The sequence below is a fragment of the Carassius carassius genome, chromosome 12 (assembly GCF_963082965.1).
Source record: "Carassius carassius chromosome 12, fCarCar2.1, whole genome shotgun sequence".
Taxonomy (NCBI): Eukaryota; Metazoa; Chordata; class Actinopteri; order Cypriniformes; family Cyprinidae; genus Carassius; species Carassius carassius.
In genome coordinates, this window is record NC_081766.1 from 1,372,483 (window position 1) to 1,387,371 (window position 14,889).

A 14,889-nucleotide genomic window follows, 5' to 3' on the forward strand; every position below is an offset into this window, starting at 1 on the left:
TCACCTCCACACACTCACTCACTCACTCACCTTCACACACTCACTCACTCACTCACCTTCACACACTCACCTCCACACACTCACTCACACACCTCCACAATAGAGATCGACCAATATGGGTTCTTCTAGAGCCGATGCCGATGTTTAGATCAGCCGATATGTGCTGCCGATTTTTAGGGCCGATATCTTGAAGTTTTCCCCTTCAGGGGCGGCAGTGGCTCAGTGGTTCATGTAGGTTGCCTACAAATCGGAAGGTTGAAAGCGCTATATAAATGCAGTCCATTTACCATTTACCATTTCATTTGCATGCTAAAATGTCACACTAATAATAAGTGGATGCACAACATTTCTAAACTTATCATCATTTATTGAGCACTGACTTGAACCATCTCTCGAATCTTAATTTTGTGCACTGCACGGTATTAAAATAAAAAATGTATCCAAAGTTAACAAAACTCCACTCACTCACCTCCACACACTCAGCTCCACACACTCACACACTCACCTCCACACTCAGCCCCACTCACTCACCTCCACACACTCAGCCCCACTCACTCAGCCCCACTCACTCACCTCCACACACTCACACACTCCCCTCCACACACTCACCTCCACACACTCACACACTCACACACTCACCTCCTCACACTCACACACTCACCTCCACTCACTTACCTCCACACACTCAGCTCCACTCACTCACCTCCACACACTCACCTCCACAAACTCACCTCCACACACTCACCTCCACACACTCACCTCCACACACTCACCCACTCACCTCCACACACTCACACACTCACCTCCACACACTCACTCACACACTCACCTCCCCACACTCACACACACTCTCACCTCCCCACACTCACCTCCACACACTCAGCCCCACTCACTCACCTCCACACACTCACACACTCACCTCCACACACTCAGCTCCACTCACTCACCTCCACACACTCACCTCCACACACTCAGCTCCACTCACTCAGCTCCACACACTCACCTCCTCACACTCACCTCCACTCACTCACCTCCACTCACTCACCTCCACACACTCAGCTCCACTCACTCACCTCCACACACTCAGCTCCACACACTCACCTCCCCACACTCACCTCCCCACACTCACCTCCCCACACTCAGCTCCACACACTCAGCCCCCCTCACTCAGCCCCACTCACTCACCTCCACACACTCACACACTCACCTCCACACACTCACACACTCACCTCCACACACTCACCTCCTCACACTCACACACTCACCTCCTCACACTAACCTCCACTCACTCAGCTCCACTCACTCAGCTCCACACACTCAGCTCCACACACTCAGCTCCACACACTCAGCTCCACACACTCACCTCCACACACTCACCTCCACTCACTCAGCTCCACTCACTCAGCTCCACACACTCACCTCCCCACACTCAGCCCCACTCACCTCCACACACTTCCCTCCTCACACTCACACACTCACCTCCTCACACTAACCTCCACACACTCAGCTCCACACACTCAGCTCCACACACTCAGCTCCACACACTCAGCTCCACACACTCACACACTCACCTCCCCACACTCAGCCCCACTCACTCACCTCCACACACTCAGCCCCACACACTCAGCCCCACACACTCAGCCCCACACACTCAGCCCCACACACTCAGCTCCACACACTCACACACTCACCTCCCCACACTCAGCCCCACTCACCTCCACACACTTCCCTCCTCACACTCACACACTCACCTCCTCACACTAACCTCCACTCACTCAGCTCCACACACTCAGCTCCACACAATCAGCTCCACACAATCAGCTCCACACACTCAGCTCCACACACTCACACACTCACCTCCCCACACTCACACACTCACCTCCACACACTCAGCCCCACTCACTCACCTCCACACACTCACACAGTCACCTCCACACACTCACCTCCACACACTCACCTCCTCACACTCACACACTCACCTCCTCACACTCACACACTCACACTCACACACTCACCTCCACACACTCACCTCCACACACTCACCTCCACACACTCACCTCCACTCACTCACCTCCACACACTCAGCTCCACACACTCAGCTCCACACACTCACCTCCGCTCACTCACCTCCGCTCACTCACCTCCGCTCACTCACCTCCACTCACTCACCTCCACTCACTCACCTCCACTCACTCACCTCCACTCACTCACCTCCTCACACTAACCTCCACTCACTCACCTCCACACACTCAGCTCCACACACTCAGCTCCACTCACTCACCTCCACACACTCAGCTCCACAGACTCAGCTCCACAGACTCAGCTCCACAGACTCAGCTCCACAGACTCACACTCACCTCCTCACACTCACACACTCACCTCCACACACTCACACACTAACCTCCACACACTCACACACTCACCTCCACACTCACACACCCACCTCCTCACACTCACACACTCACCTCCACTCACTCACACACTCACCTCCACACACTCACACACTCACCTCCACACACTCACACACTGACCTCCACACACTGACCTCCACACACTCACACACTCACCTCCTCACACTCAAACACTCACCTCCACACACTCACACACTCACCTCCACACACTCACACACTCACCTCCCCACACTCACACACTCACCTCCCCACACTCACCTCCCCACACTCACCTCCACACACTCACACACTCACCTCCACACACTCACACACTCACCTCCACACACTCACACACTCACCTCCACACACTCACCTCCACACACTCACACACTCACCTCCACACACTCAAACTCACACTCACACACTCACCTCCCCACACTCACACACTCACCTCCACACACTCACCTCCCCACACTCACACACTCGCCTCCACACACTCACACACTCGCCTCCCCACACTCACACACTCACCTCCCCACACTCACACACTCACCTCCACACACTCACACACTCACTCACTCACCTCCACACACTCACTCACCTCCACACACTCACACACTCACCTCCACACACTCACTCACCTCCACACACTCACTCACTCACTCACCTCCACACACTCACTCACTCACTCACCTCTACACACTCACTCACTCACCTCCACACACTCACTCACTCACCTCCACACACTCACACACTCACCTCCACACACTCACACACTCACCTCCACACACTCACCTCCACACACTCACTCACTCACCTCCACACACTCACTCACTCACCTCCACACACTCACCTCCACACACTCACTCACTCACTCACCTCCACACACTCACTCCCCTCCACACACTCACTCACTCACCTCCACACACTCACTCACTCACCTCCACACACTCACCTCCACACACTCACTCACTCACCTCCACACACTCACTCACTCACCTCCACACACTCACTCACTCACTCACTCACCTCCACACACTCACCTCCACACACTCACTCACACACCTCCACAATAGAGATCGACCGATATGGGTTCTTCTAGAGCCGATGCCGATGTTTAGATCAGCCGATATGTGCTGCCGATTTTTAGGGCCGATATCTTAAAGTTTTCCCCTTCAGGGGCGGCAGTGGCTCAGTGGTTCATGTAGGTTGCCTACAAATCGGAAGGTTGAAAGAGCTATATAAATGCAGTCCATTTACCATTTACCATTTCATTTGCATGCTAAAATGTCACACTAATAATAAGTTGATGCACAACATTTCTAAACTTATCATCATTTATTGAGCACTGACTTGAACCATCTCTCGAATCTTAATTTTGTGCACTGCACGGTATTAAAATAAAAAATGTATCCAAAGTTAACCAAACAAATCAATAAACTGACCAAGTATTAAATATATAAAACAGGTCAAGTCAATCATTTACATAAGTTTTAGAGCATTTATCAAGTTTTTTGGAGCATAAATGTAAACTTAAATATACATTTAAATAAATACAATTTTAGAAATAAAATCAATAAAACTGAAAAATATAAAAAAATAAATATATAAAAAATAAATAACAGTAGTGCTGCAAACACACTAGCAACCAGCAACATTTGTGTTTGGTATAAATGACACAGAACATCTAAAGTGCATTCTAATTTCAAACTTACATCGCAGTCTGTTCATTATTAAAATAAAGTACAGTCAAGCAAACACATAAAAGGTTACACTGGTCAGTTTAAATAGACCGTAGTATACCGGTCCACTCTGCTGTTATGCACGTTTTTGCTCATGTGAAGAGGATGATCTTTTCAGTCTAGTTTACATTAAAAAAATTAAAAAAATATTATAGTTTAACATTCAGATACATTGCGAATATGGAAACATTTGGATATGTGCAGAACGAGACGTTAGCAATAACCTCCAAATACATCTAGTCAAACCCGCGCTCGCTCGTCCTCGTATGGATCGGATCAGCAAAAGAAAAAAGAAAAAAAAAAGCAAAGACAAATAAACATACGTTTTGTCTTTTTTTATTAACATTAAATTATTAAATTAAAATATATGAAATCAACTTAAAGTGCACATGGCATAATATCTTCTTTTTAACATAATATGACTTCTCATCTCCCAGTGTGCTGTGATGAAGTGAGCAGTTATCGTCACATAGCTCTCCGTCCCCCTGGACGTCCACCCGTCTGTCGTGAGCACAACAGAGGATGCTCGGGATAGTTCATCCACAACTGTTTTCTTCTCCTGTTCATAAAGATCTGGCACAATCTTTTCGCTGAAGTGTGTGCACGCCGGGATGTCGTAACGTGGCTCTACGCACCGTCACTGTTTTACTCTAACCTCTTTCCTTCATCATTATATCTGACAGGGAAGCCAAAATGCGCGGGGCGTTCAAGCTCCTCCGTTCCTCCGCTCGCCATGACCACTGAGTGTGGACTGATCATGCGCAACTTTTTTTTTTTCATAAATCAATCCGCGGGTCACGTGTGCCGAACCGAAGATATTGATCCGAACGGATCACGGATCAATAATGATCTGTTGCACCACTACTATAGTGTCATTTGAAAACATTGCAGTTGCGTTTTAAAATACAACAACGAGCACCACAAAACCATTTAAAGAGGCGCATTCAGCGGTCTCCTTGACGGGAAACAGTCAAAGTAAAATGATCTCCAACGTATGGTGTTCTCTCTTCATTTTATCATAATCACATCTATTCAGTCCTGCTACTAGCATTTTATTCAGACTAAAACCCCTTTAATTCGGGTGAGAAAGCTTTTTTTCCAAGTGGCTTTTGCACATAATAATACCGCTGCAGTCGCATTTTGCATTAAGGTTAATTGATCGTTAATTTAAACAAAGGCCGATCATGGAAATTATCGAATATTGACATCAATATACATACAAATGAGTTGGATGGAAAACTGGTTATTGTCTGTATCAAACCATGCTTCTGAACAAATGTGATTCACGGTTCTGGGCAGCTCCAGGACAGCTGTCTCTCCGAGCTCGGTGCTGTCTGTGAGCGGGGCGGAGTAACGTCACGCTGCAGTGTTTGTTAGAGCTGCCAACTTCTCCACACCATTTACAGAGTGAAATTCTCTGACTACCTTTAACTCCCAGGACTGTTGTTGAATCTTCCAAAAGTTTTGGCTTGGGGTGCTTCACATGCTCAGCAGCACTTTCCACTGCAAAAATAACACGGGGCTGCCCGCCGACATGCCTGACTTTAAATCGGCGCTACTAAACACGGATATCGGCCGATGCCGATATATTAAAAAATGACAAATATCGGCCCCATATATCGGTCGACCTCTACTCCACACACTCACTCACACACACACTCTCACCTCCACATACTCACTCACACACACACACACACACACACACACACACACACACTCTCACCTCCACACACTCACTCACACACACTCACCCACTCACACACACACACACACACTCACTCACCTCCACATACCCACTCACTCACACACCCACTCACTCACACACACTCATTCAATTACTCACTCACACAAACATATACACACTCACGCACTCACTCACTCACTCACTGTCTCACACACATACACACTCACTGCCTCATACACACACACACACACTCACAAACATACACACTCACACATTCACACACACAAATACACACATGTACACTTACTGACTCTCACACATTTATTCACTGTCTCACACACACAAACAAACACTTACTCCCTCACACACACATATACACAACTTACTCACAAGGTGAGTGTGAATTAACAAAGTACAACATGTTCCTGGATCAACATCCTTGTTGATCCTGGAACAACATTCCAATCAACCAATCAGAACTGAGATCTAACTTTTCAGGAAACATCTGTTTTAGGCATAAAATCAGGGTTACTTGCTTCTACACCTTTGTTAATCAGTTATCATTTCCTTCTGAATTTAGAACACACACACACACACACACATACTCCCTCTCTCTTTCACACACACACACTCCCTCCCTCCCTCCCTCCCTCTCTCCCTCCCTCCCTCTCTCTCTCTCTCTCACACACACACAAACACTTGCTCCTTCACTTATTTCCTCCATGTCAGTCATAAATGAGTAATGGTTTTTGAAGCTGGTTGAACTTTAATTACAGTAGAAGAGAATGTGACTGTTCCACATCACAGATAAATCATCACACACCCACACAAGCACACACTCTGAGCTAACATCTCATTCTGAATCATATTCAGCTAATATACTATTTTTATTCACCTTTTACTTCACTAAAAAGGCTGCATGAAACGCACAATAAAGTAGACAAAAAGAACAGATGTGCTGAGAGAGAAATGACTAAATGATTTCAGGTACACGAGCTTTTCTTACCCATCAATCTGAAGCCGATCACACTGACGAGGGCCAGAAGTTTCGTCATTCTGCTGGTTTATTCTGCCGAGATATTGCTCTGTTATTCCTCAACACATCTCGTCATGTTCCCACGCGCTTCTTCTCTTAATCCATCTGAAACTGTGTTCTTAAAAACCACATTTGTCAGCATAATAAAAGTATGCAAGATGAAAATGAGATTCTGTCACGAAAAATGAGCTGAAGGTCTACGGAAGGACTGATAAACTCTTGATTAAACTCGTTAAACGTTTGCAGTGAGTTCACGGGTTCAAACGCGCTCAGGTGAGCGTTCACACACACCTGCGCGTTCACGTAGGCTCCGCCCACCACTTCCGCACACAGACACACACCTTTGACATTTGAGTTGAGCACTGACCCAAAGGTTTTATCTCAGAAATCTCTGTGGTGGATTTCTAGAAATGTATATATAAAAAAAACTCTCTGAACGCACGTCGAGGTTTGAATTTTTTTTTTGTTTTTTGGGGGGGAGGTATGGGTTTTGTGATGTAGAAATGAACAGGACAAACCAGTTCAGACGTAAATTCCTCACATTTCTTGTTATCATGCCAACAACGAGCCAAGAAAAATGTCAACTCCAGTGAAGAGGGATATACAGAGTTTGTTTTTACTTTATAGTAAAAGAAAACTATTAATATATATTGTTATTTAACAATTATTTTTATTATTGATATAACCCTGATACATTTTAACTTCTATGTATACGCGTCTTCATTTATGTGTACTTGTGCAGAAGTTATTTCTGTCGTTCTAATATGATTGGTCACGTGCTGTGTGCTGATAGTTTACCCGCGCTTGGGTTTTCTCTTGTTTATGTAGAATAGTTAATCATGAAGTTTATTTCCCAGACAATGGTTCAAACTGTTTTATAGCGCCATCTGCTGGTTAACACATCGGACATGACATATACATCACTAATTGTTTATATATAAAAATATATATTTAATGAGATAAACGTTCTCATTAAGTTCTGAACAAGTTATTTCTGAATGTTCTCTGTTCTCTTTTTTTTTTTTTTGAATGTTCAAATATGATATTTTTGTTACACTAACATTAAAGGAACAATCTATTTTTCAAACATCAAAGAACGTTCCGACACCAGCGGTTACATTTAAAAACGTTTGAAGAACGTCCGACTTGGGAATGTTACCAGATATTGTTAAATGAACGTTATATTAATGTTACTGGAAGACCATTTGAATAATTTATTTGCAAAAACAGATAACTCAGATTTTGTAGTTTTTGTATTTATTTAAAATAATGTTTTTTTTTTAATTATATTATCATGTTTGTATTGTGTTAGCTGTATTTTAGTGCTTTTTTAACTTAATCAAAATAAATCAACTTCATTGTGATTGGAATTAATTGGGATGCACAATGAAAAAAGAATGCAGTTATTTGTTTTTTTCAATTAACTCTTCATTTGTCCTGAGGACGTTCGTCTGGGTTGTTTTATTTAGTTTAGTTTATATAGTACGTTTAGCGACATATATTTGTTTAATGACATTTTTAATACTGTTCTGATCATGATATTGTTGATTTGTTTTGAGTTACATTCACATCATATTTACAGTAATTAATTTTCGTTTTCATCCAAAGTGACATAAAACTTAGAAATCTTGAGGCACTAAAATTATTTTGAATATATCTTTATTTCTCAACACATATGTATATATTTCCTTTTGGTTCATTAACCACTATAGATAAGAATAACACATTGCAGTGAACTGTTAAACAATTTTCATACATTATCAAGCAGCATAACGAGCTGTTTTGTACACATTCAACTTACAGATAGCAGACACCATAAAAAGGAAACACTATTAATCTATCCAAGTTAAAAACATAATTTTATTATGTTGAAATGAAGAGGCGCACACATGTATTTCATACATTAATTGTGACGTTTGTCTCAAAGACACATGCAAACAAGGCCAATAAATCAGAATCTCATGACCCACAAAGCTCTGCTAGCTCGCTTACTTATAAACACAGCACAGATATAGTTTTAGGACACCAGCTGCACAGTTTGAGAGCTTCTCAGGCCAGAGGCTTCTTCTTCCCGGGATGGAGAGTGTCGTAGGTGTCCACGTCTCGCCGTCCCAGATCCTGGAGAACACACACACACATGAAATCACTACAGCAGTTACTCACTCACCAGACAACATGAAGCTCATTGACAGCACAGTACCTGATAAATGTCTCCTTCTCGTTTCTGAAAAACACAAGAGGACAGTGAATGCGAGAAGTGACTCTTGCTCAAGACTGTGGTGTTGGTCAACACCTATTCCGCTTTCTGATCCTTTTTATGCACTGGTCTGACTCTTTTACTCCTTCATTCTGTCTCTCAAGTGAACTATGAGGACATTTTAACAGATGACAAGATGAAAAAGAGGCACCATAGCGTGTTTATCGCCCGACTGAAGGGGTTTTTCTGTGTGTTTAATCATGTGTAATTTAAGGATTCATTTTTCATACAAAAAGTGAGCTCAATCAGGATATTGGAGTTTGAGTTAATCATTCATAACGCGTTTAATATCAAAGGGAATAGTCTTTGTTGATGTCTTTAATATCTCAGTGTCTTTATTTGGTTAATGTGAGCTAACAAGGTTATGAATAAACATTCTCTAGTATTCTTCATTTAGAGTCATCTGATCATTAATGTCATGGAGTGTTTTTTTTTTTTTTTAGTCAAACGCTCAGCTAATATTTTTTTTTTTTAAACTTACTTGTTTCAGGACATGAAAAAAACTAAATAATAAATAAAATAATAAAACTGGAATGTTCCCTTAAGGTTCACATAACCAAGAAAAATGTTTTCAAAAGCGAATGTTGTAAACCTTCTATGAATGTTCAGAAATATGACCTAACAGGAACGTTAGTAAAATGTTCTTAGAACTGTTTTTACAAATGAGGATGTATTCAAAAGGAGTTTTCTTTTTCTTTTTTTTTAAGGTTAGCTGTGTGTGCGTGTGTGTGCACGTGCAAAATTTTCACCCAAATAGGAAGTAAATCTGACAAAACCTCCTGAAGACATCCGCATTCGCAAAAACAGTATAAAATAAAGTAAATGCAGCATTTTTGGTGACACTCGAAGAATATACTGTATGTATAATGCATTATTAAAAGTATTTATGATGGACATGTGTTTTCATGCATTATACTTTCTAAATGTGTAACACTGAATATATAAAAGTCAAATTAACTTTATTTCTACAGCACAATTCTAATTGTGTCAAAACAGCTTTATAAAGTTGTCAAACAGGAAACAGACTGTCTATAATGCAAAAATACAATTATTGACAAGATTATACAGTGCATTATAAGGTGCATTACGAGGCAAAATTAATGCACTAAAACAACATTTATAATGCATCATATATGAAGGCTTTTAGTGTTACTGTAAATATGCAGAATGTTCTGCGTTAATGCTTGGTTTAAGTATTTCTAAGTAAATGAGTGCATGCATGTGTTTTTAATAGCTGTCTGTGGTCAACTGAAGAACGAGAAACAGAAATGCCATTATAGAATCAGCAGAAACAAACCACAGAGAGCAGTACCCACCTCTGAGAAAGCTTTATCTCCAGACGAACGCATCTGAAAAAATACAAACAGTGAACATTACTTTCATGATCAGAGAAATTCAGTTCCACATCAAAAACATATTCCGTTCATAACATACAGTGAAGGCCGTGTCACAAAATTGAGGTATTTTTAATTTAATCCTGGAAACAAAGTTTTTTAACAAACTGAAAATAAGGAGGTGAAATGAAGATTTCAGTGTAATCTAGAATGTAGTATTTTCTTTAGGCGTTGTTCACTGTTCAAAAGTGTACTGGGAAAGTATTTAAATCCCAATTTAATTACTAAATTTAAATTGAACATGTTCATGAAAACAAACTGAAAGTTGAAGTTGAAGACAGAACGATAGATTAATGATTAATGACGATAGATCTTATTAATGTACAAGTCAATAGATTAATAATTAGATTTACGAGTAAACAAATATTTTTGGTGTAGTCACCAAAAAGGTATTTTATTCTATAATGAGGTGGAAAATGACACTAAATGTCTTGATGAAGTGTCACCTTTAATCTGCAGTAAAGGATGGTCAGCACAATGCCGTAAATGATCAGAATCCCATCCAGAATGTAACACACTTTTCCATCCTCCTGCGCAGCTGACAAACAACAAGATATTTCACAACAGCTTCTACAAATGCCATCCACACGAAAAAAAACATTATTGTAATACAAGGAAATAAATAACCATTGTGTATATATATATATAAAGTTCAATAAACACACTTAATGTTAAATGTTTAAAGCGATATATTATAATGTTAAAATATTTAGATGTTTAAAGCATACCGTTTTTATGCAACAAATACACCGCAAAAAGAAAACCAGTTGTAAATGAATTCATAAAAGTCTAATTTACTCTCATTAACTAGTAATATAGCTATAATAAAATGTAATTGTTTCAGAACTACTATGTGTTTGTTAAATGCGGAACAGGAAGAGGTGGTTTAAAATGACCTTTCCTAAATGAACTTTTTCACGCTTTTTTGTTACAGATGTGTCTGTCAGGATTTCTCAGGTGGTTCTGCGTTGGATGAAGTTTGATTTTATTTGATCTTACCGACTCGTCCGGCGTTGAGCAGGAGAATCAGACCAAGGTCCAGCAAATGCATCTTTCCTCTGAAATGACAGACAGAGGGAGTCAAGCAGAAATGCACGAAGAGGAAGAGTAAACCATGGCAGTAACAAAAGAGTCATATAACAGGAAGCTGTGGGTTGAGACAAAGTGTCCGAAATACACATACGCACATACACTGACATACATGCAATTTCACACCAGCGTCCTTTTTTTTTCTCTCTCCTTTTTTTTACTTCTCATGAACACACAACACTGAAACCAGGCCACAGGTCCTTCCTGTTTCTCAGAGAAGTGAGGAGCATTTCAGACAAAATGACTGGAAAAGAGCTGCTTATTTCCATCACAGAAGACGTCTAATGTTTCCAAACTACAGTGATTTTCATCCTCAGTATTATTGTCTTGTTTTCCAATACAAATATCTGAACATTCTTTAATCAGCTATAAAGAACTAGAGAAGCAAAATTAAAATTACATTTAAAATGGAGTGAATTTATACTTAAATTTAGAAGAATATCTGCCAGTCGGCTCAGAAAAATATGCAGAATTCAAAACTAGATTATTAAAAGCTAATAGTTTTTTTTTTTCTTCCAGGAAACAAAACTTCTTATTTTCTCTCAAAAAGGAAAAACATACATTTTTGAAACAGGTCAAAAAATATATATATTGCTAGGGTGTTGCCATGCGGTTGATAGGGAGTTCTGGGTGGTTGTTATGATGTGGCTGGTTGTTAGTGTGTTGCTATGAGGTTGCTAGCTTGTGAATGGTTGTCAGTGAGTGTTGCTGGGGTGTTCTGGGAGTTGCTAAGGGACTGCTAGGATGCTCTGGGTGGTTGCTAGGGTATGGGTGGTTGTCATGGTGTTGCTATGAGGTTGCTAGGATGTGGGTGGTTGTCAGGGTGTTGCTATGAGGTTGCTAGGATGTGGTTGGTTTTCAGGGTGTTGGTATGAGGTTGCTAGGATGTGGGTGGTTGTCAGGGTGTTGCTATGAGGTTGCTAGGATGTGGGTGGTTGTCAGGGTGTCGCTATGGGGTTGCTAGGATGTGGTTGGTTGTCAGGGTGTTGTTATGAGGTTGCTAGGGTGTGGGTGTTTGTCAGGGTGTCACTATGGGGTTGCTAGGGTGTGGGTGGTTGTCAGGGTGTCGCAATGAGGTTGCTAGGGTGTGGGTGGTTGTCAGGGTGTCGCTATGGGGTTGCTAGGGTGTGGGTGGTTGTCAGGGTGTCGCAATGAGGTTGCTGGAATGTGGGTGGTGGTCAGGGTGTCGCAATGAGGTTGCTAGGGTGTGGGTGGTGGTCAGGGTGTCGCTATGGGGTTGCTAGGGTGTGGGTGGTTGTCAGGGTGTCGCAATGAGGTTGCTAGAATGTGGGTGGTGGTCAGGGTGTCGCAATGAGGTTGCTAGTGTGTGGGTGGTTGTCAGGGTGTCGCTCTGAGGTTGCTAGGGTGTGGTTGGTTGTCAGGGTGTCGCTATGGGGTTGCTAAGATGTGGGTGGTTGTCAGGGTGTTGCTATGAGGTTGCTACGATGTGGTTGGTTGTCAGGGTGTCGCTATGGGGTTGCTAGGATGTGGGTGGTTGTCAGGGTGTCGCTATGGGGTTGCTAGGATGTGGGTGGTTGTCAGGGTATCGCTATGAGGTTGCTAGGATGTGGGTGATTGTCAGGGCGTTGCTATGGGGTTGCTAGGATGTGGTTGGTTGTCAGGGTGTCGCTAAGAGGTTGCTATGATGTGGTTGGTTGTCAGGATGTACTTTTAAAATATGTATATTATAATATTTACGTTTAAATGCAAATATTAAATCCATAAATCACATTTATGTTTATATAACACAATTACGAAATTAATGTATATAATAAAGGGTAAAGGTAAATTGGGATACTTTTTTATCATTGAAATGACATAACTATACCAGTTACTAAATTCACCATAAATATTGAATTACTAATATTGCAAAATATTACTAAAATATTTTTACAATTATATTATTTTATATAAAAAATATATTGATTTGGAAAAAAAAATTGGTTTTGAAAAATATAATAATATAATGTTATATAATATAAATGAAATGTAAATATTTGTGACCAAGACACTTTTTTTTTTTTTTCACAAGACCGCTTTTCCTGAATGCTGCATTTGTTTTTACAATCTCTTTGAATGTATTTTAAGTTGATGAGCACAAAGTTTATTTTCAGTAATAATAACTTCATAGTTCAAGCAGACATAGCTAAATTAAATTCTGGAAAAAAGCCATGTTTATTCAGGTTCTCAAGGCATCAGTTTCACAGAAAAACAGTGACATCATTGATCAAACAGACAAACGCAGCTCCATGTCTCTCTTGATGGGAAACATGATGAGCGATTCATCGAGGACAGTCTGTGTTCATCAGGGAGCTTATCCTGCTTATCCTTAACAGACAGTTTTACATTCCCAAATCAAAGATCCACATCGAGATGAAGGTTTAATTAAACCCCGTAAGCTATTGCACATTCTCACTGCATTTATACTTGTTCACACATACACACTTATTCTCATCTTAAACACTTAAAATTAGCTTTTAGTTTTGTGCCCGTCCATGTCATGATCACAAAAAACATCTGGAATTATAAAAAAAAAAAAAAACACTTTCAAGACCAGTTCAGACCAGCCCAGCTAAAACCAGTGTGACAAAACCAAGAAGAATCCAGCCAGGTCTGAATAAATTAGTCGTGAACTGAAGTGTGTTTCTGTGTTAGGGAAATGCATGAATGAGCCGCTGGAGATTCTGGACTCTGGATTTGTTCAGTAGGTCGTTGTGGGGGTTTCACGGGCGGAGCTGAACAGAAGCTCCGCCTTCGAGCTGATGAAGTACGTCACCAATAGAGACAGCAGCAGCACGGCCACGCCCACTCCCAGTGTTAACATCTACAGGACACAAACACAGAGAGAGAAAAGTTTTTATTATTTCAGTTTTAGTTATTTTAGTACATCAGATTAATCTAAACGAAAGTGAAAAATGTTGCTTTGACTAGTTAAAGTTTGTTATATTGGTTTCTGTTGTTCCGCCGCCTGCTGTACCTCCAGTTCTTTGCTGGCCACTAGAAAGATGCGCGCTCGGATGCTCTTCCAGCGGGACTCGGTCCATGTGGAATAATTTCGAGAGCCGTACTCCAGAAGCTCGAAGGCAGGAGACACGGCTTTGGAGAGACGCACGGATGCTCGGACGCAGAACGGCTCACTGGTGCTGTTGACCGACGCCGGACCAGACACCCAGAAATACGAGAACAACTGAGAGAGAACAGACACAGAGCATCAGAGCAGGGAATTCTGGGAAACACAGGAGAAATAACTATTTTAAAATAATTACTTTATCATTTTTCACTTGTCCATCACCTTAT

At 41.6% G+C, this 14,889-nt stretch overlaps 3 protein-coding genes across 3 annotated transcripts in view; all 3 read right to left on the bottom strand.

The window, feature by feature from the left end:
* Positions 1-6,970, bottom strand: part of nectin4b (nectin cell adhesion molecule 4b) — a 28,489-nt gene extending 21,519 nt beyond the window's left edge. Inside the window, exon 1 of the mRNA XM_059562957.1 lies at positions 6,823-6,970. Coding sequence (XP_059418940.1) covers positions 6,823-6,871 — 49 coding nt within the window. The 5' untranslated portion in view covers positions 6,872-6,970. The remainder of the gene's footprint in view (positions 1-6,822) is intronic.
* A 1,725-nt stretch (positions 6,971-8,695) lies between these two features.
* Positions 8,696-11,659, bottom strand: fcer1gl (Fc receptor, IgE, high affinity I, gamma polypeptide like). Its single transcript, XM_059562959.1, has 5 exons — positions 11,503-11,659; positions 10,950-11,041; positions 10,426-10,458; positions 9,053-9,076; positions 8,696-8,970 (listed from the first exon to the last, which is right to left on the bottom strand). Exons 1-5 carry the CDS (start codon positions 11,552-11,554, stop codon positions 8,902-8,904), a joined length of 270 nt encoding a protein of 89 aa, XP_059418942.1. The 5' UTR covers positions 11,555-11,659; the 3' UTR covers positions 8,696-8,901.
* Positions 11,660-14,026: 2,367 nt separating this feature from the next.
* The window catches only part of ncstn (nicastrin), a 14,446-nt gene continuing 13,583 nt past the window's right edge, over positions 14,027-14,889 (bottom strand). The window contains exons 16-17 of the mRNA XM_059562960.1: positions 14,570-14,779; positions 14,027-14,416 (exon numbers count right to left, since the gene is read on the bottom strand). Coding sequence (XP_059418943.1) covers positions 14,294-14,416; positions 14,570-14,779 — 333 coding nt within the window. The 3' untranslated portion in view covers positions 14,027-14,293. The remainder of the gene's footprint in view (positions 14,417-14,569; positions 14,780-14,889) is intronic.